The 18,152-nt window shown below is 38.2% G+C and overlaps 1 protein-coding gene across 2 annotated transcripts in view; it reads right to left on the reverse strand.

Moving 5' to 3' along the window:
- Nucleotides 1-734: 734 nt before the first annotated feature.
- si:ch73-335l21.1 (insulin receptor substrate 1-B) overlaps nucleotides 735-18,152 on the reverse strand; it is a 59,580-nt gene continuing 42,162 nt past the window's right edge. For both annotated transcript variants that reach the window (XM_078936439.1, XM_023948936.2), the window contains one exon: nucleotides 735-3,124. In XM_078936439.1, coding sequence (XP_078792565.1) covers nucleotides 3,117-3,124 — 8 coding nt within the window. In that variant the 3' untranslated portion in view covers nucleotides 735-3,116. The remainder of the gene's footprint in view (nucleotides 3,125-18,152) is intronic.

The following is an 18,152-nucleotide window of genomic DNA, read 5'->3' on the forward strand; positions in this document are numbered from 1 at the left end:
TTGGTTTTGGAACTCCACCCACTGATCACATCATCAACACGTCACGGGCCAAAGCTAAGTCCCTGAATAGTTGACGCGTCTTTTTTGCTAAAGCTCAGATTTTTTGGCCATCAATTTGTCACCCAAATAGCAGTGCATGATCTCTGATCGCATCTGTACGATGACTTTAACATTGAAACTCGAAGGCTCCCTGATTCGGTGTGAACGCAACATTAATGAATAGAATTTTTTTTTCCTCAAAACATGAATTCTTGGTAAGATCATTTTTAGTTGTAAATATTTTTAAAAACCCAGGTTAATTCTGCTCGTGTTTACCGACATCGCAGCAAATTTGAGAGGAACATGGCGCTCTTTCAAAATGTCGGTAAGTTTTTTGTTGTTTTTTTTACGAGTTCCAAACAAGTTGGGCTGTCACTGTTAATATGCTAATGTGGCTAACATGCAGCCCGATTGGACTTTTTTTTTACCATGTGTTGCTAACAAGATTGGGAGTTACAGCACTGTAAAAATGCTAACGTGGCTAACATGTAGCGTGTTACAAACAAGTTCCAGAACGACTAGAACACAGTTAATAAAGTCTGACTGACAGATTTATCTCCGACTCTTTTGTTTGCCCTAATGTGCCTTATACTTCGGTGTGCCTTTTATACAGTATGATATAATTTAAAAAAAGGCAAATTTTACCAACTGCTTCCAATTCAGCAGCTTGTTTTAGAAAAAAAGAAACAAGTCTCTTTGTTGTTGTTGGTTTTTTTTGGACAAATTTGTTTTTCTAAAGCAACAGAAGTAAAACCCTCTACATCAATGACAAATCTCCAAAAAAAGAGAGGGTCCAATCCCTCAAAGGAATAGATAAATCAATAAAAAAAGAAAGAAAAGAAGAACAGCAGCAGTACCATTTTGCAACACGAGCATATTTAAATTAGCCAACAATGAATGAAAACATACAGACATCTGAATGGCTGAACTCAACTCTCCCCTCTGCTTCACCTTTCCCTGAGCTCTCCCATGATTTCTAGCACGAGGCTGTGACCATCGAGAGGCAGCCACGTACGAAATTTTCCGGGCTGCAGGCAATTTTAAAGTGTTCATAGAGAGCTCAGGGCATAGCGGGGGGCTCCACACGGCATAACCATTAAGTTTGCTCGTCACGAACAGATAGCCGGCTTTTGTTTGCTTCCTCTAGAGACTACAAGTACCTTTAAGCATTTGGCTGACATGAGAACATCTCCAAAATATATATATATATATATATATAAAAAAAACAATTGTAGGTGTTTATCTGCTGGTCACAAATCTTAAATTAATGTGTCTACGAATCACTTGACTGAAAGGTTTCTTCTGAACAAAGAAGCGCGATGAAGCTCTGAGAGTCAGAAGAGATAGAGAAACACAAGAGTACAGTATAAAGCTACACACAAGTCCACGTTGTTGTTTTTCATGATGGCTTTTCTCTTTCATCATGCACGATTAAGCCTCTGGCAAAAACTAGTTTAATGGTAAAGCATCTGCAAGTCTTTACACTTTCTTCCCAGAGAATCAGATATGTCACAGTTCGCGCTCCTCGCTGTCAAGAGTTCTTCAGGAGATTGCAACACACACACACACAAAAATTAAAATAATGCATTCTGATGTGAGAACCAATTGGTGTTTGGCTGCTACAAAAAAACAAAACACAAAAAAAAATATCCTTAGATTAGGACCATCGTGGCAAGTTAAACCCTAAAACACACAAAGATTTGATTCACGAGAACTGTACAGCCCAAAAATTAAACTTGATATAAGCTCTTAGAAAAACGGTATTACTTATGGCTAGTTGTTAAAACGGTCTAGACAGACAGGAAAAGACAGGCACTTAAGTGCTAATGCATAGCAAAGATTGACCTAAGCTACAGACAGAAAGCATAGGGTTTACATTTGATCAAATATAACACAAATCTTCTGAGTTGTGTAACATAACTGCAGCAAATTGTTGAGTTTGTTTGTTTCCAAGCGCTGAAACGTAGTGTGCTGACTGCGATAAAGCTAGCATTAGCATAGCTAATGATCGGTTGTCTGTCCTCAGCTGTTTGTACCTCATGTTATTTATTTAGCACCCTGAGATGAAACGGATTAAATGAGTGTCTGAAGGTAATATCACTAATAGGATTGCTTGGCTCTATATCAGGGGGCCTAACCCTGAGCTGGGGTCAGCAGGACAGTGAATTTACGTCCTGACACGATGCTAATATGTTAATCTGATCTTGCTGGCTTAGAGCTAGCAAGCAGACAGATGCATTCCCTGCTACGAGCGCCATTTTGTTTCAAGCCTGTCTTTAATTAATACTTTCATTTATGGCTCATTAAAAGGTCAAAAAGAAAGAGGCTTTTATGCAAACAATGCTAAGAAAGAATGCTAACAGCTACCATGCTAATATTTCTCATAGTAGAAAACTGCTAGCAAATTGCTGGTACCATTTTAATGTTAGATTTTGGCGCTCGCTTCTGCAAATTAAAATATGCATTCTTTTAAAGTTTGTCTAAAGATATTTTCTAGCTAGCATGAACGCGGTATCCGCTAACGGACATTTCTAAGCACTATTTGATTTTGAAATATATCAAATCAAACATGAAAAAATATAATTAAATGCTTTAGTCTGATTAATTTTGAAAATGATCATTACATGAAAAATTAGGCACTTTGACATATATTTCCATTTAGGATCTATTTTCACACAGAATTTAGACAGATTATTCTCTTTGCCATTCAAGGTTTTTTAATTAGGTAAAAACAAAAATAAAACGAAAAGCACTTTTGTCTGTTTTTGTACCCTCCTGTCATTGGCTTTTAGTACAAGAATGGGAGCAGCAAATACTTTTTTTTTTTTTTTGTAATTCTTTTCTTTTAAAGAATGTCATTTGGCACACATCCCTGTTGGTTTGCTCCACCAGACAGATGAAAGTGAAGAGATTAAAAAAAATAGTTTTTTTTTTTTTCATCGGCGTCTGTCAAAGTGCTTCAGGGTAACATCGGGTCCAGCTGTCCTCTCCGTGTGATTGGCTGTCACAAAAGAAACGGGAGTGTTGAAGCGCTTTGAGCGGTACCAGGTCGTGTCCTCAAAGGCGAGCCCCTGACATCAGCTCTCTGGAGGAACAAGAACATAGAAGAGGGCGCAGAAGTTAATAAACAATATCAAAGATATGAAGGAAAAAAATAAATATTATGACATGATTATATGATGCCTTCTTCCTTATCAACTTCATTTTAAAATATTGTGTAATGTATCAGCGTCTGCTTATCCGTTCTGGCTCACTGTAACCCTGAAACGGACAACAGCAACATAAAATAGTGTCCAGAAAAAGACTCCAATTCACACAGGAAGATAACAAATAAAGGGACCAGCAGGAAGGAGAAAAGTGAGGGTATCCACTGCTATAGGCTTACACACAAATATGGGTTTTAGAGTGTGTGCCAACATAGCACACGCTTAACGTGTGGTCACATGTCCAGCATTTGAACACACAGGTACGTTTAACAACAAACCGCTGCGGCAAATATTCCCTCTAAACGGTCTGTGCTGGCAATTCCTGCACAGTTGATGGGGATTAATGGGGATTGGGAGCCGATGATAATTCATCCTGCGCTGGTGTGGAGGCAGGAGTCCCAAATCACATGGTATCGTGCAGCCATCTGTCCTTCTGCAGCTGTGCACTTCTACTTAAATCACTGGTTGTCAGTGTGAAACGGTAAAATTATAGATGCAGACCTCTTTGTTACAAGTCCTAACAGGTTTTAAACACTCAATCTGTAGGTTTATTATTAACAAAAGGCTTAAAACCCTCTTAAAAAGGATTAAAGCCTCTACAAATTGCGCATTTCTGGGCAAAAACCTTTCTTCATTGATGGTTCTGATGTTTGAACTTTCGGTGTTTTTTTTTGTCAGTATCATTGCAAATGTTTGTTTTTATAACGTTTTCGATTTGATATAAAAAAATTGTTTTGACTGAAGTCTATGACACCCTGAGATGACCTCTTTTAGAGTCTATGAGATAACTGCCGCCCATAAACATATGTTTATATCGCTTTGGTCTTATCTTTATCCACACAAAAGACTTTATAATGTAACGAAAACACTACGTACCCAACAGGATCAAAGTAATGATTGTTTATGGATTTAACCTCAAATCTGTGCACTAGTCAGTGATGAAACTGTTAGATGGGTGCACACAATGACTGCTATTCAGATTTCAACATCACCAGCGCAACAAGAGTAGGCGGGACTTCCTGTTAAGTTTTGTTTTTCTTGACTGGGAGTAACAATGGACTACATATGACACCTGGACTGAGTGACCCCTTTACCCCTGGAGTTTCAAATAGGAAGTACTTGCTGTTTCCACAAAAAAACCCCAGAAATCCTATAGACTTGTATAGAGAAATAAACAGCCGTCACTCAGTCATTAAGTTCGTCAGAATAACCATTCTTGCTCTGCTACCTTTTCTTAACGTGTTCATGCAAACACGGGTTTTGCTGTAGTTCAAGTTATTCAAGTTATAAACGGACCAATCAAATGCCTCAGTAAAAGTAGATGGCCTTGCATCAAACGTTCAAAGCATTGATTGACAAATTCTCCAGAGCCCGCTTTTAAGTGGTAGGGGTGTGGCCTTCTAAAAAGCTCACTCCTGATTGGCGAGAGTGGTTGTCATAGAAATGTAGACACAGACCAACTCGGACCAATCGCTGTTTACTGATGTCGTCTAGCTCCAACATGTCCATATCACTATACAATGGCAACTAAATTGACTTTAGTTAGAGCCAGAAGTAAGCCATTTTCTGTGGATGACACTTACTCTCACTCAGTCCAGTTCTCACATACAGTCAACGGGAGAAACACAAATTGGTTGCGAGAGAAACAGTTGGAGAGAAATGCATTTTTATCAGTTTGTAGGAATCTGCTCAAGGCAAGGTAAACTTGCTTTTCCAATATCAATGTCAATCTTTAATGAGACCCATTAAACTACTTAAAAACTAGTCATTTAAACATTTTTTTTAAATACTTTTTTGTTGCTCCAGGATATTAAAGACTTTTATAAATTATTTCACTTTTAACCAAATCTGGATATCAGCAGGGCTGGAAATCACTGCCAAAATACTTATAACCTCTTCAACTTCATGAAACAACACCACGGTTGAATGTACTCTAAACATACATCATTGTTGTGCAGGTTGTGAGACACACAGATCAACTGTGTTCGCAGAGTCCTTATGTAGGGATGCAGCAACAACATTTCAACCAACACAACACCACAAACTGAAAAAAAAACCCAACAAACCTAACACACAACTCCAACAACTAAAACCTCAACAAACAGTCAAAACTGGAGCAAAACCACAGAAAATGTCATCTCCCATAATGCACCTGACTTGATGTTTTGGGGCTTGCCTTGCAGTGAGCAGAGGCATTACGATAATAAAAGTAAAAGTCAAATGTTTGCACTCACACATGCAGATCTCATCTACTGTATCTTCTTGTTTTAAGGTTGATTTTGGAAGCTACTGCAAACGGTTTTGATGCCAACAAACTGGGTTGAACAGAGCCACTGGATTTAGGACTAGTTACAATAAAAACAGGTTGGACAATAAAGCTATGCCAAATATATTCAAGGGTATTCCTCCAATGTAATACTTTTTAGCATTGACTATATAAGAACTGGACTGAGTCAATTTGACTTCACCCATAAAAAATGTTTTACTTCCGGCTCTAACTGAATGACGTCGATTTTAGTCGCCAAACTGAATAAAAGGAGAACCTTCACAAATGAAATTAGAAACATGTACATTAAAAAATAGTAAAGCCGTTTCTTTGCAAGAAAATAAACAAAAAAAATTAAAGAAAAAGTTAGCTTTATTTAACAGTTGTGTCACTGTAATTATGCTAAAACCCTTTTTGATGTATCATTAGGACTCTCAATTATTTTCTATTTACTAAACCCATCACATGTCTAGTTTTAGGTATTAATAAGTTATAAGCAGCTTTTTTAAAGGGAGAAACTTTAAAAGCAGCACTTTGTTTTTGTTTTTTGTATTAAAATTTGTTCAGTAAGTTTATAACTTTAACAGCAAAAACATTAAAAAAACTGATATATAAAAGTTTTTTAATACAGTGATTCAATATTCTCCAACTCTAATTCAAACCAACAATTACTTGTTTTTCTATAAAAATAAAGTTCAGTCCGTGCATACTAACATTAACCTGTTTCACCTTTTTCGAGGACATCTCTTGGTCTAATTGCTCTGACCGGAACTCATTTTAAACTTCCCTGCATGTTCCGCTTTCAATTAAAAGGGTTAAGGCTTAATGCTCCTGCCAGGTTTCCTATTGCACTGATGCTTAGGACAGAAGTGCCAACTTCCTAGTCGTAAACACTTCAGTCGCCTCGCGGCTTTTGCCTGCAGCCACCCTCAGACCTGAAATCGTGAACTGGAACTATTTGTTGTTTAGTAACATTTTATTGGATACAGAAGACAAGTTTAAGGACACATAAACAGCTAAATGAATGAAAAATAGAACTCTGGTGGACAAATTGACCAAAGCTTTTCTGTAATTTTGTAAATTAAAGTTTCTTTGAAGATGTTGACATCAAAGTTCACATATCTTGCATAGGCAGAACAGGCTGTAAGTGCTCATTGTGGTTTAACCTGTACAGAAACTGAGTGAAAACATTAGAATTAATATAAGAAAAATAGTCAATTGAAAAGAATTACAATCTTTACAAACCCCACTACCTAGGAGACCATGGAAGTCTGACCAAAAAATTACACAGGATCATTTTAAATCAATTTATGCTTTCTGTTCTCTCAGCAATGCATGATGGGAAAGGGGGCGGGGTTGCTCCGTGCCAACGTTTCTGTCCACAAAATTTCTAATGAACTCCTGCAGCTCTACAAAAACTAGGTCCTGGAAAACAACACAGGTTTTTGATTTTGACTAAAAACAACATCATGATAATTGAAGGACCGCTGGGAACGCTTTGAAAATGGATCAAAAAGATGATCGGAGTGGGACTTTAACAGTAACTCCAACAATTTGAGCTGAAAACAGGAGTTTAAAAGCTGTGAAACAAAAACTTGGTTGCCCTCTGTCAAAATTTGATGACTAACAACAAAGGATCTCTTCGTACTTCAAGCAAAACGAACACAAAACAACCCTTCTAAACAGAGCAGGCCTAGCATAAGTTCCCCGCCCCTGAGCATGAAATTTCCCAGCAAACGCTCAACTCTGTAATTGTGCGTGGGGTACTCTATATTTATGCGCCTCCCATTCTCTCTAGCTTGTCTTCGTCCTGGTGCAGGGAGCTATATTTAGTCCTCCCCGGGCACAGGCGATGGCCGCCAGCCGGCAGAAGGAAGCTCAGCTTCAGCCGCTCAAAAACATCAAGTCATCCAAGCGGAGCATCCAGAGGAGACGGTCAGGAGAACGTCGCCGTAGAAACACAAAGCAGCAGAAGGGAGAAATGCTTTAACCATGGCAATCCCCTCAAAACTGCTTTTTCCCCACTACAGACAGAGAAAATAACGCAGAAGCTATAATAGTGCTCCAATCTAATGTTCTGAGTTAGATGTTACGATTAAATCTTTCCACTTTTGGCTCGTCTAATCTGATTTTAGTTTCTTTCTTTCCCAAAGTGACTCAGACCATTGGGTCTGGACCCTCGCTGGGCGCCTGTCCTCCTTCTAGAACTCATTCATTTCCGCACATCGTTTCTCCATCTGTGAACAAATCGATGGAACAATGACCGGACAGGCGGCTGTCAGCGTGTGTTCCTTCTTTTCCCCGTTGGCGATCACACAGCCATTACAACCACGAAGGATCTGCTTCTGCTGCTTCCCGTCTATTCGCGTAGTGTTTCTCTGGAGTGTGTTCATGCGTGTCCTATGAGGAGAGTTCACACGGCATCTCAGTCGCAATGGGCCTAAAACTGAAAGCCACCCTGTTCTGCGCTCATAAATCGAGTGTGTCAGTCTGTCATTTTATACCGCCGAAGCTCCCACAAGACAGAGTCACTGAGTCCACCGGTCAGTTGGGTTTGGAGTTAAATAGTATTTCATAGGACAGATCTGGAGTAGATGCTCCATAAAAATGATACAAGAGAGGATAAAAACAAGCAGTGGAACAGTAGAAGATGATGGAAAATGTAAGACTTTTAATTTGAAATACAAGTCACAAGTTTTGGGTCATTTATTTAATTTAAAATTAATTATTTATTGGAACAATCCGAAAAAAAAAAAAGTTTAGACTTTAATTTGGCAAATAAATGTTTCTTAAGTTCAAGTTTGGCCAAATCTTGGATAATAAACAAAAGCATCCAATTGGTTAATGACTGCGTGGACCCTTATATTCCAGCATCAACAAGTTATTCAACCATAACGGATGTAGTGATCAGAATCACATTTCTGAAACAAACGGGATGAAAAACATCCTTTTCAGAAGGTCAAGTTTTGACGCATGATTTAAGCAAAGAAACATCTATGCGGATTGCTAAAATTGAATTAGGACTCGTCCAACACTTAATCCCAAATTCGATAAGTGATGCAGAATTATTATCTCCTAGAACAAAATGTGGTCTGAAAATAAATCTAGAGTGAAGATTGTGATCACTTACCATTTGGTAAAATCCAATCCCCAAGAAAAGGAAAAAACAAAATAGAAAGTAAGAACATTTTTCAAATGCATAATACAAAAAACCTGAAGGAAAAACAAAGAAAAAAAAAACTTAATTTATAGTGAGGCTGATCAATAAATGTTGATGCCAACAGCTATAGTAAAGCTGTATTTCAGGGAGCATAACCATTCACCAAAAAAAACCTACACCATTTCCTAATTGAGGAAAGTTTTGAGTGTCCTACAGAAAGTTTAGTGGTGCTTCCAACTCTATCAAACAAAGTGAAGGTGAAAAATAATGTAAATAAATGGGAAAGGACGCTTACGGCCCAAAGCGCTTTCCAGTCACAGTTCCATTCACACACACATTCATACTGATGGCGACTCTGCTGCCGAACACTGGCACCAACTTACTGTTTAACCACCAGGAGCACAAAATGTTGCAGAAACTCATTTATAAAAGAATGGACGGTTAAGCTTTTCTTTAGTCATCAAAGTCACTAGTTATATCACGATTCACCTTTTGTGGTCTTGCTGTTTTGTAGATTTTTTTCATTTCAAATTTTTATTTTTTAAACAACGCACTGTGTTCTGCATCCTGACTGGCCAATGACCTCGTCAATCTCCTTCTCCGTTCCATGTCTCCTGTACAGAATGCGTTGAGTTTGCCAAATCTATATACTGTAGATCTTCAGTCACAATCTGCTTTTTTGTTTACATTTTATATTAATAACTTTTTTTTCTATGGTTTGAACTTTGAGACTTTAAAAAAAAGAGAGAAAAGCAAAAATGTTATGTCTGTCTGTGAAAAGTTCATAAAGAGTGTAGTGAGGGGGTTTATTAGCAAAGTAAAAGTCCATAAAGCTAAATCATGATCAGGCAGGCAGGCAGGGGTCAATAACAACCATGACAGCATCAGAGAAACACTGAGAATAGTCAGGATCCAGATGAGAGTCGGGGCAGGCAGAGTCAGAGACCAAACAGGGTCAGGAAATCAGAAGCTCAGGTCCGGCTAGACCATAGTGGCACAAAAAATACTTCGCACTGAGTGAGGCTCAGTGCAGTGCTCAAGTATACTGTGAGTGATTGCAAATGAAAGTCGGGTGTTTGGCATCTAGAGCCTGTGTGCTGGGGTTGCTAGGAGATGAAGTGCAAACTCTGGAGACAGTTCCCACTGCTGACCAGAGGGGGAGACAGAGCTCTGACTTCTGACAAATCCTAAAATTGACCATAGTAGAGGAACTTAAAAAAAAAAAAAAAGAGGACGGAAAAAATTTACATGCTTCACCTGCAGTTTTGCAAATTTATCTTATAAATCAGCCTGTCAGGGTGTGAAAGGGATTTAGGAGACAATAAATTAGCAAAAGCCACATAGAAACATGATTAAAATACTGTCACAATTTGAAAACCTTAGAAGAAAAAGACAAAACTATATCAGAAATTTGCCAAAAAATATGAAATATCTTAATAGATTTTCAAAAACCAGAAAGGCAGTTTTCAAACCCTAATACAAAAGGCTAGAGAAGAAATTGGTTAAGATTGGTAATTTTTAGATATCCATTATTATATTGATCCTATACATAAATATTATGCCTACCAGTCAACCACAATTTTCCAGGGAGTAAAGAAAAAGTCATGAAGCTACAGGAAAATATTTTTATTATCTTTCCTAACAGCAAGTTTTCAGGCCAGTTTTTGAAATCCTCCAGCATTTTTACATGAGTTGAATCCACTAAATCATCTCTCTTGCAAGCAGGCATGTGGGTAAGAGGTACAACAGCGCAACATGAGCCGAGGTCCAGCAACAAGACAGCTGGAGAAAGAAAACTGGCTCCTGTGTCACCTCATTTAATTTCTTCCAGTGACGCCGGACAGTCTGTCAGTTATTAAGATATGTTTTCCCCTGGGAGCACAGACTCCACTTCACCGCACTAGTGAGGTCATTAAAACACCTCTTTAGATATGGTTAACACGACGCGCCTTTAAATGATCGGAGTGTCCAACACTTTAAAAGTGGGTGTAAAGATTTGGAAATGAACCCCTTAGCAGAGTTTCACAACGGCTGCAGTTCCTGGCAATGCCATTATCTGAATCCCCACAGCACATCATCTTTTAGTTTTGCTGACATTTATGCAGCCTTTATTTGTCTGTTTTGGTCTGTCTTATTTCGAAATCATAAATGATTGCATCAGGAGTAAACACTTGAACAAGCACAGGCCAAGCACTGAATTCTTAAGAAATTGGCATTTGTACCTTCTAAGTCAAAGCAAAGAATTAAAAAGAGGCAAAAAACAAACAAACAAACACGTTTCATACTATAAGGTGCATTTAAAGCCTTAAATAATTCTGATTGTGGTTACTGATGGCAAAATGATTTCGAGAGGTACACGGTGCTTTGAGAAAATGTCTGTCTGTCTGTATGTGGCCCTGTTAGCTGAAATGATTGTAAATGTCCAAATGGTGTCAGACTATAGGATGCACAATATCCTGTTTTCAAGCTAACTTGATGGGGTATCGCACATGCAAAATGATGCATACTGGACCAAAAAGTCCAGTGTGAAAGTGTCCTATTTGGTAGCAAAACAATTAAAAACACTGTGTTTAATTTGGGCGAATAACAAGTTTACAAAGACGAAACAGTGAAATGCCTTTTTTATGTGCGCAACTATCAATTTTTTGCATTTGAGCAAATATTTTTCCAAACACACAAAGTGAGAGCTGACAAAATGTATTCTGGTTCGTAGAATAAAAGTAAAACCAAAGTTCACTTTTATAGACGTTTTCTACTAAAGCCAGCAATAAATGTTATGGAAATTCCTTGATCAAAACTCAAATTATAAGACGAGTTCTTAAAATGATAAGAACGAGCACCCTTCAGTAGAGATGTGCGACTCTTTTCAGGACATGTGTGGTTCAGCCGAGAGTTCAAAGTTGTGTGAAATTGCCTACTTAGTTAGATAACAAATTCAGATAACCCAGTCAAATGAGTTGCAACAGTATGAGATAACAGACACTGGCGGAAAAAAACTGCAACTGTTTTTCTAAACAAACAAACCACTGGACATTGGTCTCATCACAACATATGGAAGGCGGTTTAAACCAATGACAGAGCTGGTTACATTTAGGGAGAATGTCCCTTTATTTCCCGGATTAAAGCTCCACGAACAAAAAGGTGGGCTTCGAAACTACAGGAGGGGGAGGGGGGACAAATGTATATCAAAAAATCGAGACACTGTTTTAGACCTATAAAGTAAAACTATTTCTTAAGTTTGAAAGTTTTTTTTTTAATTTTTTAACCCCGTAAAGACCACTACATCAAATAAATGATCTAATATTACAATTTTTAGGGGGAATTAAGATGTTTTTTTAAACTCTTTGATAAAATCCGCAAAAACTATATAAGATACAATTGGTATCAATTATGGTAACTTGGATGAGTTTTGCTCACAACAATGTTAGTTTAAAACATATATATGAGTGTTCAGGATAAAAACTACTTATTTACCCATATATATGGGTCTATGAACACTCATATAAATGTTTTAAACTAACACATATATATATATACATACAAAAGTTTTCACACATCTGTGGAAAGCAGTGTATAGCTGCTGTAAATATGCATAGACCTGAGTCTTTGCATAGGACATTGTTTGATGTTGGAAAAGGTGTCATATATACTTTTTTTCTTTTTTTCACACCCACAGTCAATCATGCTTTCGGCAGCTACAATAGCGTTGCGGCCAGGCATCTATTCAGGAAGGAATGTGCGATAGAAGTTCATATGTGGTATGAAGTCTGTAGGGTTTGAGCATCAAAAAGTACATGAAGAACTCGTAAAAAAAGAAAAAAAAGAAAGATTTAAGGGTCTGACTATTTCCACTGTTTCAATAACAGATGTAACTATGGAGTGGATGGTGTTTGAAGGTATAACATGGTTGTTGCCATGTGTGGACAGAGAAACGGGTGCCTGTCAGGGTGTGATACATTCACAGAGGAATGTGTGGGGACAGAAAGAGGCAGAGCAGCATTGTAAAGTCAGATGGAAAAGAACAAAATCAAAAGTTTTTTTAACGCCCTCAGATCAAAGAGCAGCTTCACATCAGAGTATTTTTAGATCAGCCAGTCTGCGAAAGCACATTCTTTAAATAAGAACATATTTTTCCTGATATGACAGGGAAATATTGTACTCCTCTGCATTTAAACCTTTGTCTTTTTGAGAAAACATTATTATCTACATTATTATTTCTCCTTAAAATATTCAGTTCTTGCATTTACAAATGTCCTAAATGTTTTCAAACTAATTACATGTTAAGTATTACCAAAAAAATAGTTAAAGGTAATATTACCATCATCTACATGCCAGAAAGCTTACAGTCAAACTATATTCTGAATTAGGAGCAATTTCCCGATAAAGCAATCTTCCTGATTACATCTTTAAATGATTTGCAGAAAACAAAATATTCTTGTTCCTCAGGTTTCCTAGAATGCCATATTTTTCGGACACTAAGTCGCAGCAGCCAAAAAAAGTATCATAAAGGGGAAATCAACATATACCGTAGCCTACTGTATTTTTGGGACAATAAATTGCAATGGAGCATATTTGGGAGAAATGAGTACTAGTACAGAGTCCTAAAATAAGAGTTCCGATAATGGAATATTCCAGAAAGAAATAGGCATAGCCCAAATCTGAACAATAGGCCACCTATGAGTTTATTCCAGTAATGCTAATCTAACATTTTTAGGTTGTTCACATGAAGGTGTTTTATATAGGGAGCCGGTTTAGCTCGTGCTGGTTTGCGGCGCCTTCCGTCCGTGAACCCAGGGTTCGACTCCGGGCTGCTCCCTGTTCCCTTCTCTACTTCTGTGCTGGTCCCAAGCCCGGTTGCTTTGAGAGGGTTGCGTCAGGAAGGGCATCCGGCGTAAAACATTGCCAAGTTTACCATGCGACTTGTTCGCTGTGGCGACCCCTGATGGGAAAAGCCGAAAGGGAAACTACAACAACATGAAGGTGTTTTATATAGGATTTAAGCTTCTTACACATAGAAGTTGGGCTTGATGCTTTAAAAATGTTTCGGACACAAATGTATTGTGTTTACATGAAGATTCATGTGAATTATACTTTTTTCCCCTCCTTTTTAAAAGTAACTATTTACTTTATCGGTCTACAATATGAATGATAAGGGAGTTTTGCAAACAAAGCCATCAGTTGTATCCTAAAGAAGATTTCTTTGTGAGCGTAATTTGTCTTTTAAAGTTAAACTTTCTGACTCACACAACGTCCAAGTGGAATGCAGCTTTACTTCTGAATAAAACTGGTAAAAAAACAAAACTACCTCTGATCTTCTGTCCACACAGCAAATGTTTCAAAATGCTTTTTCTTCAAGCAGGCTGAGGTTTAAAGAGCCAAATTCACATCCAGGAAGAATATATGTGTTAAGGTAGAGATAAGCTTCTTGCGGGCAACTTTGTGCAACACATGCAAGCAACTTTGATGAAAGCTGACATAGGACATCCTGTCCCAGAACAAAACACACACAAAGCTCGAGCCAACGAGACTCTATGGGTTTTTTTTGGGAACGTTATCTCATTCATGTCCCTCCCACACGCCCTCAGATGCTACCAATGTTTGCCAATTCAAATCCGTGATTTTTCTAGACTTCACGTGGTGTCGCATTTACCAGTTCGGCTGCTTCCCGCCAGCACAGCGCACACCAACACATGCACGGAGGTGGCATTTTGAGTGTGGTGATGTATGCGGTGATAAGATAAGCAGGTGGGGGGTATTGACTTCTGTGTAAATGGCTTTCCCAGAAGGCCAGTCTGCTCCAGCTTCAACGCTCCGACGGGTGAGGCGTAACACAAGAAGCCGTTTCCCCATCGGAAAAGGAGACAGCTGAGTGGCATAGCTGTTGTTGAAACATTTGCCTTTTTTTCTTTGCCTCACTGCAGCAGAATGACAACATTCAGCCAGAAGCAGAATTCCTTTGTTTTGCTAACTACTAGTGCCAGAGATCTTTTCAGGCTAGTAGAAACTTGTGATCCAAAGAGGAAAGTTCTGAAAAATGTTTACTTTTGTCAATAAACTTTTTGCACGAATTAATAAAAAAAACGTACATGATGATCGTGACGGATAATATGTTTTTATGGCAGTGGTCTCCAACCTTTTTCAGGCCACGGACCGGTTTTATGTAATAGTTTAACGACTAACCTGTACAAGAATTTGGTTTTTTTTAGCCTCTAGCTTTCCGTAACTTTTGAGGGTAAAGTTCATCATCATCCTCCTCTGTGGAATATCTGCAGCTGGTTCAAATGTGTTGCAGGTTTTACTGTAAACCATGACTGTCAAAGTAGAAGCTAAGTACATCAGCACCAACTTAAGCCTCGTCCGACTTTTAGGGTGCGACGGATAAATACAAAAAAAAGAAAAATTATAATTGGTATTTTCTAAATATAAATATGAATTCACCATTTAAGTAACTATGTTAGCAGCATCCTTGTAGCATTCGACAGTCGTCTGCAGAATGTTATGCATTATTACAATGGTCTGTGGTTCAAGTTCAAGTCTGGAGTAAAGATTTCTGGGTTTTTGTCTTAACTGCATCTTTATTTTATCTTAATGTCATAGGCTCTTCTGTTTCCTCACTGGTTCTGTGAAAAGAAACTTAAGAAAGCAGCAGATGGATTTTAACACGTGACTGAGCGACTTGACATGCGTCAAGAATGAGTCGGATGTGTTGGGGAGAATTCAGGAGTTTTCCAAAAAATAAAAATGTCCTTCGATATTTGATTAGAAGTTATAAATAATTGGAACGACGGAATGAGACGGGTCCACGGCCCAGGGGTTTGGGACCCATAGCTTATTGTCCATGGATGTAGTTTGGAAGCTGCTCTTTTTTTTTGCACTTCCTATATGTGTATATCTGTTTACACTCACACTGTAGTAAACAAACCATACCAGGGTTCTCTTGAAAGTAAAACGAAGACCCCTGCTTGATGTTAGGTGCATCAAAATTGACGTTTAAGTCTGCGCTAGAGTTTAAATTAGCTTGTTCATTCGGCCAAAAGAAGACTATTCACCAAAAAACAACAACAAAAAAACACTTTGAACTAAATAGGTGAAAGGTCATGTCAAATTAAAAGCACACAAAATACGAGAACTGTCAAATCACAACTAAGCATTTTTGACAAAAAAAAGACATTTCATTTTCGAAATTTGGTTTTACTCTCAAACTTTTTCTACCTATAAAAAACACATTAAATCCTTTCATGCTAATGCTAACTATAGCTGCATTTCATATAACTTTTTACCTTGTTTTTTTTTTAAAATCCAGCCAAGATTTTTTATTGCCTTTGCGAATATTGCTCGATAATTACGGTTAACAAAAATATGTACATTTGTTTTCAAAAGTTAGCATGTTGAATGTTTGCTCAAATGCGTTAGCCCTAAGCTAATTTTGGGTTTAGGTTGGAAATGCAGTCTTTTATTCATGTTAAATAGGCTTTTGATACAACTAAAGCCAAAGAGTGAGGCTATTTCATTGGAAAATAACAAATAAAGCAAATACAAATAAGCATTCCCCCATTTGCCCCTTTAAGGAGGCCAAACAGGCAACTTTTGGTTCTCCAAAATGTCAGGTGGGGCTGACGGTGGGGAATCTGGATAGCATTTACAGATCCTGTCACGTGTATTTAGAAAACCAAACCGATGTGTGTTTCACAGAGCCTCAGTGTGCATTCACATGACAGCGCCCGGGCTCTGCTCTGGTCTGATGATAAATTGTGCAATTATTAATAGAAATACTTCTCCCGCCCATTGCTGCTGTGGTTTCGACTGGTTTTGATGCAATTCAACTCTGTTTTATTTTTATAGCGTCAAATTATAGCACACGTTTTCAACACTGTTTACAACATCCAATTCTAACTGAAATATTCTAGAAAGAAAGCCAATAATTTACCCAAAAGCAGCACTTGGCTCCAGTCAGGGGGAAAACTCTTTGAACTTGTAGTTTTGTGAAGTGTGGAACCACTTCTTGTTCGAGAGGAATAACCTGGAGTGCGCTTGGACGTGGGTTTGTGCACAGACAGACAACCAGTGACAGTGTGGAGGGTCCGTTTGTGTGGGCAGGTCGTTTCGCGTCTGGCTGAGGCCAGACTGTACACTCTGCCCATGTGCACAGCAAATATTTATCCCAAATCTCTGTGCAGACCTGGCGCTGAATGTCTTCTCATATTTTTCCAGTAAACCTCCATGCAGAAGATTTCTTCTAGTCCTTCACACAAAATGATAGTTCGTCTCAAAGGTTTCTGACAATCCTAGACAAAGTCCAGATCACCATAAAAGCCCAGACCGTTGAATGTGAATGGAGAAGGACAAATAGAAAAGTCACATGACCTATTACTTTTTATTGACCTCAGGTAGAAGTTTTTACCTCAATAGTTGAACAAACAAGACAAAAGTTGAAACTTGCCTGGTTATATCATACCCACCTATTTTCTACTTCTACTTCTAACTTCTATTGAGAAATAAAGAGTTATTATTTTGTCATTCTATTTGTCAGAAGAACCATTCTTACTGGGATACCTTTTTTTTACATGTTCATTATAATCTTGTTTTTTTTCCTCCGAAATATTATTTCTGTAGCGCAAGTTATTCAAGTTGAAAACTGACCAATCGGATGCCTCAATAACAGGATGTGATCTCAAGTTGAACGGTTGATTGACAGTCTCTCCAGAGCCAACTTTCAAGTGGTAGGGGCGTGGCCTTCTAACGAGCTCACTCCTGTTTGTCAAGAGTGGTTGCCATAGAAATATTGACTCGAACAAATTACTGACGATTTCTGCTTCCAAACTGGCTGCTGCCGCATCGGGTTAAAACAAAAAAAACAAAAAAAACGTCTGAATTGACGTCATTTGGTTGGAACTGGAAGTAACTTTTTTTCTAAGGGAACTCGGTCCAGTTCTCATCTACAGTCAATGGTGTAACCCTTGTGCTATCCTAGGCACTTTAACGTTGGGAGTTGGGTCATCTAGACCCACTAAACAGTGCTCTGAACCTTTTTTCTTCAATGATTTATGATCTTCACTGGTGTCCATGGATAACATGAAATCTTTCCACCTTTATCCACCTTTGTCATGGTAGGGAGAACGCGTCAATGTAAGGGTGGGGTCATCTAAGATAGCACAAGGGTTAAGTGAGTGGGATTGAGCTGCTTTTACAACACGCCCCCTCTTGGTAGTTAAATGAAACTGCACCCGGCTCCATTACTGATTTAAACAAGAGCTTGAATCTAGAAGCTAATTCCACTTTTCGATTTACAAAAACAAAAAGGCAATCAAAACAAAACTTTTTTACTTTGAACTTTACTTTCCGCCTATCTGGTCTTTAAAATGGTTGTTGTAGAACAGAGCAAGCTTTTATTAACAACAGTTTTGTTTTTAAGCGTAAGAGGATATGTTCGAGCTGTAAAACACCAAAAATAAAAACATAGTTTTAAGTATTTCAGTTTCTC

Source organism: Oryzias latipes, chromosome 18 (assembly GCF_053564925.1).
Source record: "Oryzias latipes strain Hd-rR chromosome 18, Olatipes_Hd-rR_3.1".
Lineage (NCBI taxonomy): Eukaryota > Metazoa > Chordata > Actinopteri > Beloniformes > Adrianichthyidae > Oryzias > Oryzias latipes.